Source organism: Giraffa tippelskirchi, chromosome 1 (assembly GCF_054371585.1).
Source record: "Giraffa tippelskirchi isolate mGirTip1 chromosome 1, T2T-mGirTip1v1.2.pri, whole genome shotgun sequence".
NCBI lineage: Eukaryota > Metazoa > Chordata > Mammalia > Artiodactyla > Giraffidae > Giraffa > Giraffa tippelskirchi.
In genome coordinates, this window is record NC_137275.1 from 53,034,287 (window position 1) to 53,049,085 (window position 14,799).

At 43.8% G+C, this 14,799-nt stretch overlaps 1 protein-coding gene across 25 annotated transcripts in view; it reads left to right on the forward strand.

Annotated features, from left to right (window-relative positions):
* The window catches only part of RBM47 (RNA binding motif protein 47), a 179,607-nt gene extending 165,561 nt beyond the window's left edge, over positions 1-14,046 (forward strand). For 10 of the 25 annotated variants that reach the window (XM_081591845.1, XM_081591834.1, XM_081591823.1 and 7 more), the window contains 4 exons: positions 3,394-4,553; positions 5,429-5,635; positions 8,630-8,829; positions 13,558-14,046. In XM_081591845.1, the coding sequence (XP_081447971.1) occupies positions 3,425-4,553; positions 5,429-5,635; positions 8,630-8,829; positions 13,558-13,797 (1,776 nt within the window). In that variant the 5' untranslated portion in view covers positions 3,394-3,424 and the 3' untranslated portion in view covers positions 13,798-14,046. Of the gene's footprint in view, positions 1-3,393; positions 4,554-5,428; positions 5,640-8,629; positions 8,830-13,557 lie in introns of all 25 variants that reach the window. The other 15 variants (XR_014082467.1, XR_014082466.1, XR_014082469.1 and 12 more) reach the window with 3 other exon arrangements.
* The last annotated feature ends 753 nt before the right edge of the window (positions 14,047-14,799 follow it).

Genomic DNA, 14,799 nt, shown 5'->3' on the forward strand with positions numbered 1-14,799 from the left:
CAAAGAGTCAGATATGACTGAGCGCACACATGTGTGTGCGTGTGCACACACACACACAATAGCATGCTAATGGATGCAGAGTGGTATCTCATTGTGGTTCTAGTTGCTTTTATGTCAGTATTTGTAGTGTAAAAATAGTTCATTGAAATACTACACTAATTTATATTTCATGCAAATTATATATTTTTTTTCATGGGTATATGCATTTATTCCTTTCCTAACTCCAAAATTATATGAGATAGTTTCCAAGGACATGAAAACAGTAAGATGAATAATATACATAGCTAAATTCATGGCATTGGGGATATAGGAGACTAAAAAAATGAAACTATAGCCAAGATCAGATGAACCTGAGAGTGTGCTGTAATGTCTTACACAATTATAAAACTAAAGTGACAAATTCAATTCCGAACTTCCTAAGGGCCAAAGTAAAAAGGGAAAGGGGGCCAGTAACATGATTCATTTATCCCAGATGATGAAAGCTCAGGAAAAAAAGGCTTTTCTTGGCTTGCAGGTGCAAGAGAATAAGCTATAACTACTTACTGAAAGCAACAGATTTTCTGGTGAAATTAATAGGGCTGGAATTGAAAATGACTCCCTTACCCTGGCATCATACAGCTTTTTGTGAGAGTTAAAGAGTAGTTTCAAAGTAAAATTATGAAAGTATTAAGAAAAAGTCAACTCTACATCTCTCAGAAGAGAGAGAAGGACTATTCCTTTGGACTTTAGCCACTGTTTTATATAGTTAAACCATGTTAAGATCTTGAATTCCCTCATACGTGTTTATATATATCCCTGGCATTTCCTTCCCAGGTCACAGATTATAAGTGCACAGGTGTTTGTATAAAGAATCTTCTTAAGAATATATCCTTATCTTCCTTTTGGAAGGAGGGAAAGATCTTCATGTTCAAATTTGATACTGAAATTTCTGCTTCAACACAAAACTCCAGGAACTGTATTATTTTCAAATTTAAACCAGAAAAAAGGCTTCATAATAATTGGATATGTTGCCAAAACAGCTTTCAAGCAATTGAAGAGCAAAGAAAATTAAAAATAAGAATAGCAACCATATCAAACAGATATTTTTAAAGAACTGAGAAAATGTCAAAACTACTCTAAAACTAAATTGATCTGAAGTTTTGCCCAGAAGTTTGGATGAAGTATAATAACTGACATTTCTTGAGCATTTACAATTTCCCAGGCACAGTTCAAAATGCTTGTATTATTAACTAACTTTTGTAAACTTAACAAAGTTAATACTATTATCATCGTTCCCATTTTAGAGATAGGGAAACTGACGCATGAAGGAGCTGAATTTCCTTGCTTCAGGTCATACAACTAGGAAGTGTTCAAGCTAGGATTCACACACAATCACTCACTCACTCTGGTTACAGTTCAGTTCAGTCGCTCAGTTGTGTCCAACTCTTTGCAACCCCATGAACCACAGCACGCCAGGCCTCCCTGTCCATCACCAACTCCTGGAGTTTACCTAAACTTATGTCCTTTGAGTCGGTGATGCCATCCAACCATCTCATCCTCTATCATCCCCTTCTCCTCCTGCCCTCAATCTTTCCCAGCATCAGAGTCTTTTCAAATGAGTCAGCTCTTCGCATCAGGTGGCCAAAGTATTGGAGTTTCAGCTTCAATATCAGTTCAGTGGCCACTCACTAACCCATGAAACTGTACTGCTGCTTGATGTTTCAGCAGATGAACCAAAGTAGTACTGGCTGGCCAACAGGCAAAAACAAACATTCTGTTGTGTCCTTATCATTCCTTTTTTTTTTTCTTTAGATGAGCAAATGTACCTTAATTAACCTTGAAATTTCCCTTAATATCCTTGTGTAGAATTCCCAGTAGTAAATTGTAAAAAATGAAAACAAAAATTTAATTGGATGAACCATATTCCTATTATAAATCATATTTTTACAGTTTTAAGAATGTGGAGGAATGCTTATAAAATGAAGTAAAGCAGCAGATATAAACTTGTTGGAAGCCTAGCTCCACCACCCCCATTCCCCCCAAAGAAACTATCAAAAGAAAAATGGGAAAGTTTATGTGGCTATCACTGGGTAGGAGAATTAGGAATAAATTCTTTTCCTACTTTTCTTAATTTCCATAAAATTTACTTGAATACGTTCATAATCCAAAAAAATGAAATAAACTTCATTTTAAGAAAAAGCTTAATCAGAGCCATTCTTTACAAAGGCACAATAAGAAGCGCTAATCTCACTGTATAATTTTAAATCATTTCTAAGAGCCCTGTTCTGAAGGAGTGAAGGTGTCATGGTTTAGACTTGCACTTATGTGGCTATTTAATTTTAGAATAAAATGAAAAACTCTGCAATTGTCCCATTTCAAGTATTCAGTAGCCACTTGTGGCTACTGACAGCTTTTCCATCATCACAGAAAGTTCTATTGCCCAGCACTGGTTTAGAAGAAAGAACACAAGATGGCTTGAAATTAAGTCCTGATAGGAGCTGATACCTACTGTGTGAAATGAGTAATTTATTCAACCTCGCTGAGCCTATTTCCCCATAGACAAATTGGGACTAATGATACTATCACTTACCATGAAAGGAGATTAAGATCAAATAAGATAATGCATGTGACAGTGCTAAACTATCCTGTAGTTTACCAGATAGTTGTTGTTTAAAAAATCCCCAGCCTGAACCTAATCTAGCTCTTTGTGCACTGATTCCAAATCCATGAATGGTTCATATCAAGAATTTTGCTGACAGGAAATGACACCATAAAAATCAGACTTACCAGCTCTTCGCCCAAGTCCTTCATTATTGTGGATGTTCCATTTCTTTCCTGTAAAAAGCTTCAGCACACAGTTCTGTATCTTCTATAATAACACCTCCTCAGTTTTTTCCTTAACAATATAAATACACTGCCCTCTTTCCATTCCTAAATGAAAAAGCCTCTTTAAAGAGAAAGCAAAGAAAGCAGGCTTTGTCTGCCAAAGAAATAAAGGGGGTAAAATGCTATAACTAAAAGAAAATCAATCTGAGCTGACAGTTCAGGAATTAAGCAAAAGATGTTGCCAACTGCCTCAAGAACGTGAGATTTGCACCCACAATGACAGCAGGTTCTCTATGCTTCAAAGCTGTTGGGGGTACTGATTAAGGGGAAGTACCTGCTCCTTCTGAATGTTTTTTCCTGAGTCACTTCTGGTTTTTCCTGCAAAACAACTTGCTTAATTTAGACTATTTTAGGGCTGCCGCTCATCCAGAGAAGTCCCCATCATTTCTCATTTAACCACTCGATAGTTAAGCGTGAGTCTTGGATGGCTTTAAGAAAAAAAGAAAGAAGAAAAAAAAAATTGTAGTCAAGTTGTGGCTCAACTTGGTGTAGATTCTAGGCTCACCCTCTCCCTCCTGCCTTCCCCAGGTCTCCACCGGCCGTGGATGCCTTTGACATTATGACCGCAGAGGATTCCACCACAGCCATGAGCAGCGACTCCGCCACCGGGTCCTCTGCCAAGGTGCCCGAGGGCGTGGCGGGTGCGCCCAACGAGGCGGCGCTGCTGGCGCTGATGGAGCGCACGGGCTACAGCATGGTGCAGGAGAATGGGCAGCGCAAGTACGGCGGCCCACCGCCCGGCTGGGAGGGCCCGCACCCACAGCGCGGCTGCGAGGTCTTCGTGGGCAAGATCCCCCGCGACGTGTACGAGGACGAGCTGGTGCCAGTGTTTGAGGCGGTGGGCCGCATCTACGAGCTGCGCCTCATGATGGACTTCGACGGCAAGAACCGCGGCTATGCCTTCGTCATGTACTGCCACAAGAACGAGGCCAAGCGCGCCGTGCGCGAGCTCAACAACTACGAGATCCGCCCCGGGCGCCTGCTGGGCGTGTGCTGCAGCGTCGACAACTGCCGTCTCTTCATCGGGGGCATCCCCAAGATGAAGAAGCGCGAGGAGATCCTGGAGGAGATCGCCAAGGTCACGGAGGGCGTGCTCGACGTGATCGTCTACGCCAGCGCGGCCGACAAGATGAAGAATCGCGGCTTCGCCTTCGTGGAGTACGAGAGCCACCGCGCCGCCGCCATGGCGCGCCGTAAGCTCATGCCCGGCCGCATCCAGCTGTGGGGCCACCAGATCGCTGTGGACTGGGCCGAGCCCGAGATCGACGTGGACGAGGACGTGATGGAGACCGTGAAGATCCTCTACGTGCGCAACCTCATGATCGAGACCACCGAGGACACCATCAAGAAGAGCTTCGGCCAGTTCAACCCGGGCTGCGTGGAGCGCGTCAAGAAGATCCGCGACTACGCCTTCGTGCACTTCGCCAGCCGCGAGGACGCCGTGCACGCCATGAACAACCTCAACGGCACCGAGCTGGAGGGCTCGTGCCTCGAGGTGACGCTGGCCAAGCCCGTGGACAAGGAGCAGTACTCCCGCTACCAGAAGGCAGCCAAGGGTGGCGGCGCAGCCGAGGCAGCAGTGGTGCAACAGCCCAGCTACGTGTATTCCTGCGACCCCTACACGCTAGCCTACTATGGCTACCCGTACAACGCGCTCATCGGGCCCAACAGGGACTACTTCGTGAAAGGTTAGTGGGGGTGGGGGGTGTTCCTTGCCTGCGTGGGCGGGAGTAGGGAGGAGACACGTCTGCTAGGTGGATGCCATTGGGGAGATGGTGGCTGTCATTTACTGAGCTGGTGGAAGGCGACCCCTCCTACTCACCCTCGTTGGGGTGTTGGTTCCACGTAAGGCATTCACTTCTACAGCATTGAGGAAAATGCAGATGGTTCAGATATACAGTGTGAGGTAACGTTACCCATCATGTGCAGCGTGCAAGCTTTTCTTGCGTTCTGCCCTTCCAGGGCCTTTATCCAACGTGGGGCTAGAGGGCAAGTCTCTGGTTCTTAGGTTAAAACCTGCTTGTGAAATTAAACCTTTAGAATGTTGGGGAGTAGGGGGCACAGTATTGTTGGGTTTGTTTGTGCTGTTTTGTTGATTTTAGTCACTGACTAGCCTGTACTGAAAGCAGGCATTACACTGGAAAGCAAAATACTTGAGTTCTGGGTCCTGCCCTCTGATTAACTGGCTCTGACTTTAGTCAGCCCCTTTAAGCTCCTGAAGCCTGTTTTCTCACGCCTAAAATGAGGAAGATGAACTAGCAGTTCCCCTTCTACATCTAGTTTTGTGACCATCTTCGAAAATGTTTATTTATTGGAGTGGCAGTTACAATCCTAGGAACTCACCCTTCAAGTTCATCTTGTGTACTAAGCGGAAATCTTAGGATGCATCTAGGCTGGACCCAGAAAGTCTGAAGCATCTTCCCAGCTCACTAAAGAGCAGAGGTGTAGCCACCTGCAGCTTAGAGCCAGGACAGATACCAAAGTGCCAAGAATCTTGGGTTAAGATCCACCTCCTGTACTGTCGCTGTTGGTAGCTCATCATTTTTTGTGTTGTTATTATAAGCAGGCAGCATAAGAGGCCGGGGTCGAGGTGCAGCTGGCAACAGAGCCCCGGGCCCCAGGGGTTCCTACCTTGGGGGATATTCCGCTGGCCGTGGTATATATAGCCGATATCATGAAGGAAAAGGAAAACAGCAAGAAAAAGGATATGAACTTGTACCGAATTTGGAAATCTCTGCCGTCAATCCAGTTGCCATTAAGCCTGGTACAGGTCAGTATAAACCAGAGTGAGAATGCATCTATTCAGCCTGAATCCCAACTCTCTCTCTTTGAGGTGACTTCCTCGGCACTTTCATCTGCACATGGGTTCCTCTTCTCAAAGGCAGCTGGAGATTAGGCAAGGATTGTGGCCTCCTGGGCCTTCTTATCTAGAATTTGAGGGATGGTCTAATTTTGACCACGTTCAAGTCAAACTTTCCTATAGTGGGTTTCCCAAATGGCCGTCACCAGTTGTTAGACTTTTTCTCAATTAGGCAGATTCTCAGTTAGGCAGGTTAGGGCGAGGAGTGCAGGGGTAGAAAAATATGAGGCTCTTCTGTATCTTCTACCAGCTAAAAGCTTTCTATTCCTTACTCAAGCCTATTTCGACCCCAGTCATCAGAAGCCAGAAGGTGAAACTATTTGCCAGTTCTGAGAATTGTTGGGAAATTCCCCTTCAGGAGCAAATAACGCTGCTGTCCCTTGTTGTGGTCTTAACCAACCAGAACACCTGGGAGTAAGGCAGCAGAGAAACTTTCTGCAGCTAATTCCCAGCTCTCATTTCCGCCTCTTGCTGGATCAGTAGATTGAGGGTAGGGGCACTCAAGTAATTGAAGCCAAGGACCTTGAACTTTGCTTCCACCCTCCAGGCCCCACAAACCAGTTTTCCAACATTGTTAATGCTCGTCAGTCATCTAATATGAGACAGGTCTTCTTTCTGATCCTAAGCTGCAAGGAGCTTTATTTAACTGCACAGTGTGAGCACAGCACAAAGTCCCTGTGTGCACACACCACACAAGCACCCAAACACATGGGAAATTCCATCATGATACTCCTCCAGACCTTCTCCCAGGCTCATGGAGGGTAGATTGAAGAGCTCTTTGAGAGCATCCTCACTTCGAAGCTCAGCTCCTCTGACTTCATGTTGGCTGAGGACTGCACTCCTTCCCCTGGCTGAAACAGATTCAAGGGAGCTGTGTATAAGGGGTGTAGGTTGGCATTGGCCACATAGGGGCTTACAAGGCATTTTCTCAGCAGAGCTTCCTTTTGAAGTAATTCAGTGATTTCTTTTTTTTAATGCCTGTGAAAAAATTCTGCCACTTCTGCAGTTAAGTGACTCCTTAGACTGGATTTCCTTGCAAATGTCACTGATGCTTCAAGCAATATAAAACTGATCCTATTTCTCTCTAATTCCATAAAGCAGAGCCTGGATACAGGAGTTGCCACTTCTACTTATTGGGAAAGGTTTAAGATTTAACTAGAGAAAAGAAAAGTCGCTCAGTCATGTCCGACTCCTTGCAAACCCATGGACTGCCCGTGGAATTCTCCAGGCCAGAATACTGGAGTGGGTAGCTTTTCCCTTCTCCAAGGAATCTTCCCAACCCAGGTCTCCCACATTGCAGGCGGATTCTTTACCAGCTGAGCCACCAGGGAAGCCCAGAGAAAAGAACTCAAAGATCTTTAAGCATGTAATTGTGTTCTGAGGCATGGGATAGAAATTCCTGTGGCTGGTGGCCAGAACAATCCAGAGTTGCTTAGTACAACTCAGATGTAGCTCAGACTTCTAGCCTTTTCTGGGCCCTGTCCCCTTGACCTCTATTTCTGATTCATTCAGAAAATTAGAACTCTGTATTTTAGGAGGAACACCAGGCAATAGTGAAGTATCTAGGCACAAGATCATATAGATCTTGTGATCTATAGATCACAAGAAAGGCAGGTAAAAGATCTGGTTTAGATTTTAGATATATTTTATTGAATGACTGTACCATTGTTTAGCCTACAGTCATTTCTCTCTGGGCTTCCCCAGTGGCTCATTGGTAAAGAATCTACCTGCAAAGCAGGAGACGTGGATTTGATCCCTGAGTTGGGAAGATCCCCTGGAGGAGGGCAACCCACTCGAGTATTCTTGCCTGGAGAATCTCATGGACAGAGAAGCTTGGTGGGTTACAGTCCATAGAGTCACAAAGAGTTAGATACGAATGAAGCGACTGAGCACACAGCACGCAAGCATTTCTCTTTACCTATATCAAATTGGCTTTTATTAGAAGAAATTACCTACAGTTGGAGAATAGAAAGTATACTTTGTTGTATGCATTTCAATATTCTTACCATCCTCAAAACATACAACACACACTCACACAAACTCCCCCAAATCAGGGCTAATTTTTGTGTGTGTGTGTCTTTTTACTCCTCCTTATCATACATTGGAGAAGGGCACGGCAACCCACTCCAATATTCTTGCCTGGAGAATCCCATGGACAGAGGAGCCTGGAGGGCTATACAGTCCATAGGGTCACAAAGAGCCAGACATGACTGAAGCAACTTAGCAGCAGCAGCTGTATCATACATTGACATTCGAAAACTGTGATCTGTCTGAACTTCTGGTTGAAATGACTCCTTTGGACTTTATTCACAAAAACATGTCTTTTCATTGGCAGGTCGGGGAGGATGTACACTGACCTCTGAGTTCTCAGAATGAAACTCTTAATAGCACCTGCTCTTTAAAATGTGGTGAAAGTGAAAAAGGGCAGTGGGGCTGGTGCTGAGTAAGATAGGTGATAAGGAACTGGCAGGCTCTTCTTACACTCTTGGGCCTCAAGCCTCAGCTCTCACTTCTTATTCTGAGCCTGTTTTCTCAAAATTGGAAGGCCCTTTCTTGCTCTGTAGGACCTCAAGAATATGAGTCTAAATGCTATTCTGTTCTAAATTCTGTTAGCAGCAGTAGAAAATGTGGGTGCAGAAACTTAACTGTAGGCTTGCCTACGTGAGGATCTGTGGGGAGATCCCACCCATTGCCCGTATGGTTCCTTTTGAAAGTCCAGCAAGATATGGGGTACCTCCACCTCCCCTCTCTTCCTCTTGGATAGCACCTGTAGTGAGAGAGCATTCGTTTGCAGGCAGAGCCCCTGGCTGCTAAACTTGTTTTTAAAAATATTGAGAAAGTGATGGCACTTCCCTCAGTGACTGGAAGTGACTGTCCTGTGCTTCCCTTTTCCTTCTCTTGCAGTGGCCATCCCTGCCATCGGCGCCCAATATTCCATGTTTCAGGCAGCTCCAGCCCCTAAAATGATTGAAGATGGTAAAATCCACACAATGGAGCACATGATCAGCCCCATCGCTGTGCAGCCCGATCCAGCCAGTGCTGCTGCGGCTGCTGCGGCCGCCGCTGCCGTCATCCCTGCCGTGTCCACGCCGCCGCCTTTCCAGGTAGGCTTCTTGCTGCAGTGTTTGTGTGAGGTCTCATGTATCACGGATTCACTTAACACTCCGCAGGAGCACTGACACTGTGCCTGGCTTTCTGCTAGAACTATGGGTCTGAGTGATAGAAATATTTTTGTAAGCTAAATCACGACAGGACAGGAAAATGTTAGATAATAATTGTAGTACCCTAAAATTGCCACAGTATTAAAGATAGGAAGCAATATGCAAAAATGATGTATGTAATTTCTCACAGTGTCGTTATACATCCTATTTTTTTTTTTAATGACACAGGATAATTTTTAACTCATGTACTTATTGTTACAGAGGTGACACACGGAGTCCCAGGGGATAGTTCATGCCAGATTGTACTTTTTGCATTCCAGATTATAGTTTAGTAAAGGTTTTTTAAAGTTCTGCCCCTCTTCCTCCCTTCCATCTCTCTCTCTCTCTGAGTATACCCATACGTATATATGTATGCATATGTGTATATATATATATATATATATATGTGAGTGCCTGTAGAGAGACAGAAATGTCTATAGAGATAAAGATTTATGAAACTTTACAAAATCTGCCTTTAATCCTCTCTCCCAGCCATATCCAACTATTCCCATTTCTCCTCCCAATCCAGTTTTCCCATTCCATCCTCCTTCCCCACCTTTACTCATAGTGTTCTCCTCTATCTGGTTTTCTTCTCTAGAATCTTTTCCATCTACCTCACCTTGGAAACCATCTGTCCTGTACTTCTCAGTATTGGCTACTTGACTACCAGTCAAGTTCTATGTTCTGTCTCCCCAGTTAAAGTACTTCGAGACCAAGAGCCACATCTTATATATATTTCTTTGTTTCTGCAATATGTAGCACACAGGGAATACCTATACAATATATCATTCTCCTAGACAGAAAAATAATCTTGTTGAAGCTATCCTTTGTGAAGCAGTGAATATCAAACACCTCCTCAATGCATAAGCATAAAAACTCAGGCCAGGGATGTCTTGTATCTAACTGGATAAGAATTATCCAGGAGACATGTTTATAAAACAGAGATTCTTGGATTCAAACCCCAGAAGATTCCAATTCAGCAGAACTGGGCTGGGGTTCTAGAATCCATATTTTGTCCCACCTCCTCAGTAATGCTGAAACAGCTAGGCTTGTGAACCCCGGCAGTAGTCTTGGGTTGGAAATGACTCTCAAAGTAGTTATTACTGTGTCCTGACTATAAATACATACAGTAACCTACAAGCATTAGCTAGTGGAATTCTGCTAATTCTAATTCCTCTTTACTAGGAAACTTGTGAACTTTGGTCTTTGTTGCATGGTCACAGTTGTGGTTGGGCCCAAATTTCAGGCTTCATGATCACATTCGGTATTGCAGACTGTTTCTGTCTTATATCAGTCTGCACTGGATGCTGCCTTCAGGGTCTTGTGGTTTGGGATTTGTTCAGTGTGCTGTCATCATCAGTAGATCCCTATGGCAATTGTCCTCCTCCAGTATATTCTGCAGAATGCCTGGAGCTACTTCCTCTGTAACGTGGGAATGGCTTCTTTGAGTGTGTGGCCCCACTGCTCCCCCTCAAAGCTGAGTACTGTCTGTCCTGCCTTGAGTTCTTTGACCTGGGTTCTCTGATACGTTCCGTCCTCCGCCTCCTCTGTGTTCTCTGCCAAATTGCAGCAGAGGAAGGAGCATTTTAAGCTCCACAGATTGGTAAAAAGAACACTTTTCAGAGTGAAGCCACACAGTTCCCAGTGACCTTCTTGGGGAACACCTTCGATCTTCCTCCTCTGTTTTGCAGGAGCTCAGAGATGTTCCTTTGTAGCCATTTAAATCCAAAATTTCATATAGCCTTCGCAGGCAATTTAAAAAAAAAGCTTACATGTGTAGACAATCCTTTTTTCACGTTTATTTCTCAAAGTGTCTCAATCTTCACAGCAAGTCAGTGGTATAGGTAGAGCAAGAACCATTCCTTTTTTAAGAGAAGGGGAAGTTGAGGTCTTTTTCTCCCCTCATTTCCAACTCCCCACACTCAACTCAACCTCATCACACTCCCCTGGGCTCAGGTGTTGGGCTGCACTGTTGTACATGGAGTGGTTTCTCTCAGACGTCACCTTCCTGGTGATCCTTTCCTTTGTGCATTTGTCACTAAAGTGATGTCCACAGATTTGGAGAAGATAGCTTGTGTCATGCTGTGAACCACAGTCTTCCCAGTTGCAAAGTTTCTCTCCTTGGTTGTAAAGTGTTACTAACATTGATTGTGGCTGTATTGTAGCAGGCACGATAATGCAAGGCTAAATGCACAGGTGCCAGACTCACACATCCCATTGCTTAAAAGCGTGTCACCTTGTACAAGTCATTTAAAACGTCTAAGCTTCTCCATATAATCCACCAGCATATAAACCACCAGCTTCATTGATGTTCTGATGATGTTTCAATAGTGTCATTTAAATAAGGCACTTAGAATAGTGCCTAGCAGCCTGTAATCTCTGTTACTGTTATCATTTGGATATTATTTGTAATTATTATTTGGATTACAGTTGAAAAAATGACTCTTCAATTCTGAAGTTTCTTTGAACATAATTTTGTGACTCTGATTTGCAGATTTTTGTAAAGGAATGATAAGTAATTCCTTTATAAAACCCAGGAAGAAATAATTTTTTAAAATCTATTTCTCTCTTTTACATATCCTGAACTATTTGTACCACAGGGCATTCTGTGAAACATAAGGTACACAAGATGTTTTGTTAAATAAATGTATGTTTTGTTTTACCAAAAATCTCCTTTTCCCTAAAGCAGTCTACAGAATGAACTCCATAGCAAACACTTTGGAAAATAATGAACCACAGTCTTCCTTGTCTACTCCTATTTGTTCTGAAAATGTAGTATGTTTCACTCTCAAGTGGAGGGAAGGAAGCATCCTGGACTTTCAGAACCAGCGTGGCATCTACAGCAAGGCAGCTTCAGAGAACGCCTCTTTCCCCACTTCCTCCTCATGTGGAAATCCCACCTTATCCAAGTGAAAGTGAAAGTGTCAGTTGCTCAGTCGTGTCCAACTCTTTGTGACCCCATGGACTGTAGTCCGCAAGGCTCCTCCGTCCGTAGAATTCTCCAGGCAAGAACACTGGGTTGGGTAGCCATTCCATTCTCCAAGGGATCTGACTGACCCAGGGATCGAACCCAGGTCTCTGGCATTGCAGGCAGATTCTTTACCGTCTGAGCCACCAGGGAAGCCCCACTTATCCTTCAAAACCCAGCACGAATTTTTCCACTTCAGAGACGCTTCCTCTTGCTCCTCAAGTTAGTTGACTTCTTCTCTAAGCTTCCACAACAACTGTATATTTAGTGGTGTCATGTCTTAGGTCGGCGATGGTTGAAGCGAGAGCATTTGTTGAAGATCCTGTATGATCACAATCTTTTTAGGTCACAGCTTAAGACGCTGGCCCTTGGGAGAGCTGTGTACTTTGTTCCATGAAGTCATCATAGACTGTGCTCCTCTCCATTCTTGATACATCATGTTCCTTCAGTTAGGTATGAGTTGAGGCAGCTGGCATGTATTTTAGGAAAAATACTTATTCATAATTACAGTGAGATCATCTTAGGAAAGGGTAGACCTCAACTCCCATCTCTAGCTCGCCCTGGTACATAGGCTGATTGAGTAGAATGGTGGGCAGAAGGTTCCAGAGTATTTGAAATTTCCCTGAACATTCCAGTTCTGTCATGGTCACCAGTTGAATTTGAATGTGCCTTGAGAATGCAACTCCACTTCAACAGCTCCTGTCTCAGTCCCTTACGAATATTGCTTGTCTGTCCGTCTGCCTTGAGAATGGAAACTTTTGTTTCTCTGTCATTCCCTCACCCCTGGGAGTTGAATGAATGCATGGGGTTGTTGAATGAACGGATAGGTGGTTGTTGTTCGGTCACTCAGTAATGTCCGTCCAATTCTTTGCAACCCCATGGGCTGCGGCACACCAAGCTTCCCTATCCTTTACCATCTCCCTGAATTTGCTAAAACTCTTGTCCATTGAGTCAATGATGCCATCCAACTATCTCATCCTCTGTCGCCCCCTTCTCCTCCTGCCCTCAATCTTTCCAAGCATCAGGGTCTTTTCCAGTGAGTTGGCTCTTCACATCAGGTGGCCATAAGTATTGGAGCTTCAGCTTCAACATCAGTCCTTCCAGTGAATATTCAAGGCTGATTTCCTTTAGGATTGGCTGGTTTGATCTCCTTGTTATCCAAGGGTCTCTAAAGAGTTTTCTCCAGCACCACAGTTCAAAAGCATCAATTCTTTGATGCTCAGCCTTCTTTATAGTCCAGCTCTCACATCCATACATGACTACTGGAAAAACCAAAACTGCGACTATACAGACCTTTATTGGCAAAGTGATATCTCTGCTTTTTAATATGCTATTTAGGTTTGTCATAGCTTTTCTTCCAAGGAGCAAGCATCTTTTAACTTCTTGGCTTCAGTTACCATCTGCAGTGATTTTGGAGCCCAAGAAAATAAAATCTGTCACTGTTTCCATTGTTTCTCCATCTACTTGCTATGAGTGATGGGACCGGATGCCATGATCTTAGTTTTCTGAATGTTGAGTTTTAAGCCAGTTTTTTCACTCTCCTCTTTCACCTTCATCAAAAGGCTCTTCAGTTCCTCTTTGCTTTCTGCCATTAGGGTGGTGTCCTCCGCCTATCTGGTTAGATACCTACAGGTGATCAATAAGGATGCTCTCTCTCCCCTCAGGGTCGCCCAATAACTCCAGTGTACACGGTGGCTCCAAATGTTCAGAGAATTCCCACTGCCGGGATCTACGGAGCCAGTTATGTGCCATTTGCTGCTCCAGCCACAGCCACGATCGCCACACTACAGAAGAATGCAGCGGCCGCCGCAGCCGTGTACGGCGGATACGCAGGCTACATACCTCAGGCCTTCCCCGCCGCTGCTATCCAGGTGCCCATCCACGACGTGTACCAGACCTACTGAGACCCGCCGCCACCACCACTGAAGGAACACTTTACTATTTATGAAGAAAGAACGTGTTGGGTTAGCACACACGAAACCTGAACGCGAAGAATGTTATCAAATACCATACTGGAATATTTTATATTACATGAAGTTTTCACTAGTTTTTTAAGACTGTTTTCAATTTAGCAGACCTGTGTTCATACATTTCTAAGAGACTTGCAACGGTTTGTGCCTTAAACACCATCTCTTAAAAATTTGTACGCGGTAGTACATTTGTATAGAGGTTTTTGTTTTTGTATTTTTAAGGATATATTTTCAGTTATGAAGGTTATTTTCTTAACTTCTGCACTCCAGAGATTTCTATTTTGTAGTACCTTCAATAATATATCAAGTATATATTAAAAAAGCACACTTGAGCAGCTAGGGAACTATTTTGAAAAATATATTCAATATTTAAAGATGCAAACAATAGTGCTTTAAAAATACTACAGAAAACATTATTTTAAAAGTTATACTGGAAAGTGCAATTATAAAATGAATGAAACCTCTATTTCTGCTGGAATTAAGGGTTGACGGGTGTTAACCATGTGTTATTCGTGATGGTTCTGTTCTTTAAACGCTCGACCTCTCCTTAAGCCAATATTGAAAAGACTTGTCACACTTATGAGTCCAAACACTGGAAGGCACTGTCACCTGCTGCCATCATCCTGGGCCCTTACTCATTGTCCATGTGCCTTTGCTCTTAGATATGTCCCCTCCCCAACCCCACCGCTACCTCCACTCACCCTCTCTCCCCCCACCATCCCCCCCACCTTCCCCAGACCCACCTTCATATTTGGCAAGTCAAGGACAAATTAATTACTCTGACAGAGAACATTGATAGCTTTTATACTTCTTTTTGTTAGGGTTTTTTGTTTTGTATGGGTTTTTGTTTTGGGGGGATTGTGGTTTGGTTGGGGAGCTATTTTCAATAACAGAGTATGTGTAAGCACAAGATTTTAATAGTTTGCATAAGGCATC